General features: G+C 35.0%; 1 protein-coding gene across 1 annotated transcript; it reads left to right on the top strand.

Moving 5' to 3' along the window:
- Positions 1 to 1,346, top strand: LOTGIDRAFT_167301 (hypothetical protein; the record flags this gene model as incomplete). Its single annotated transcript, XM_009064779.1, has 2 exons — positions 1 to 22; positions 994 to 1,346. The coding sequence occupies 2 exons, from the start codon at positions 1 to 3 to the stop codon at positions 1,344 to 1,346; spliced, it is 375 nt and encodes a 124-aa protein (XP_009063027.1).
- Between the last annotated feature and the right edge of the window lie 307 nt (positions 1,347 to 1,653).

The following is a 1,653-nucleotide window of genomic DNA, read 5'->3' as shown; positions in this document are numbered from 1 at the left end:
ATGGTCTCTACTTGTAATTTAGGTCAGTGCTTCTACAGGAGACTATTTCTAATAACATGTTATACCAACTTCATTAAGGTCAATATTCAACATTCTCGACATTATAAAGAAGAATAATATGCATTATTACAATCCAATGATATATCTCTGATCTGTGTTATTTTCCATTCAATTACAAACTGACCCTTGGAATGTAAATAACCATTGTTTTTATCAATAAGTTCAGGCAGGGAGGATACGATACCAACCCCACCTACAACTACCATGAATCTTTGATTCTACTTTTCTATCTGTATCAGTTAAAGTGTTACTGTCATCATCAATATTCAATACACTGATTTGACCATCATCAATAAAACAGTTTAATCCAGGATTGTCATCTGGCAATAGTTTCATTCCAAAAAATAGAAAATCGCAAAACCTTAATGCACTATTATTAGTGTTATTAAACTTGTCTTGACTGTAATACCATTCACGATCCGTCTTAATATCATTTATATTAAAATGAAATTTATATGAATTGGACTCGAGTAGTTTGTGTATGAGATACAAGATACTGGACCTCTGCACAATTCTTCCAGCCCTTTTATTTTCTCGAGTGAAACTACAATTTGTAAGCTACAATTTTCTGTTCAAGAAGGAAAGGAAAATTCGTCTCCAATTTCAGCTTGAAATCTTTTACATCTCTCATAATCCTTTGGCCAATTATAGCCACTTTCCATTCAGATTCTTCAGACTTATTTATGATGTCTGTCATGAATATCTCACTGCTAGCCTTTATATCTGCTATAATTTTCTCAGTTTGTTTGGTTATTCTGCTACAAGCGTCTTCAGTCAATGGAATTTCTTTCTCTCTTCTACTAACGTCGCACGAGTTTCTTTTAAGTCTTTGATTTTTATTTCAAATTTCTCTGAGGTTATAACAAGCCCGGTAGCGTTTTCTCTTGCAGTTTCACAATTTACATCCAAGTACTTGTGACCTATGTATTTCAGAAAAAAGTTATGATATAACACACGGTGAAAAGTTAGACAATAGCAGTCTTTGGTCTAACGTTACGTCATGGACAGTGGTATTTTACATAAAAAAGGCTTTGTGTGTCGTAGGTGATGTTGTACCAGTAACTTTTTGTGTAGATGATGTTGTACCAGTAACTTGTGTTGTAGGCGATGTTGTACCAGGAACTTGTGTTGTAGGCGATGTTATACCAGGAACTTGTGTTGTAGGCGATGTTGTACCAGTAACTTGTATTGTAGGTGATGTTGTACCAGGAACTTGTGGTGTTTGTGGTGGTAATTGGAACAATACAATCTACAATCTTGACATCTTGCTCACAGGTCGGACCTAAGAATCGATGTAAGCCAAAATTTTCCGTGAGTTAAACACTGTCGCTGCCATGACAGGTTGACATCTTGCCCAGTAAATGGAAACTGATTTTGATTGGCTTTAACACTGTGTTAAAAAATTCCAATAAGTCACATGAAACCATGGCCAACACTTAGTTTCTGGACAAAAGTTCAATATATCATGATCATGGTTTATCCATCCGCATGCAAATCTCTCATCATCTCACAAAATCTGAAAGAAAATGCAATTTCAGACATCAAATTCCGCATCTAGACCAAAAATTAGTCAAAACTAGTCATGCAAAAACC

Source organism: Lottia gigantea, assembly GCF_000327385.1.
Source record: "Lottia gigantea unplaced genomic scaffold LOTGIsca_65, whole genome shotgun sequence".
Taxonomy (NCBI): domain Eukaryota; kingdom Metazoa; phylum Mollusca; class Gastropoda; family Lottiidae; genus Lottia; species Lottia gigantea.
The sequence above is the reverse complement of the archived record's forward strand: the minus strand, read 5'-3'. Positions and strand labels throughout refer to the sequence as shown.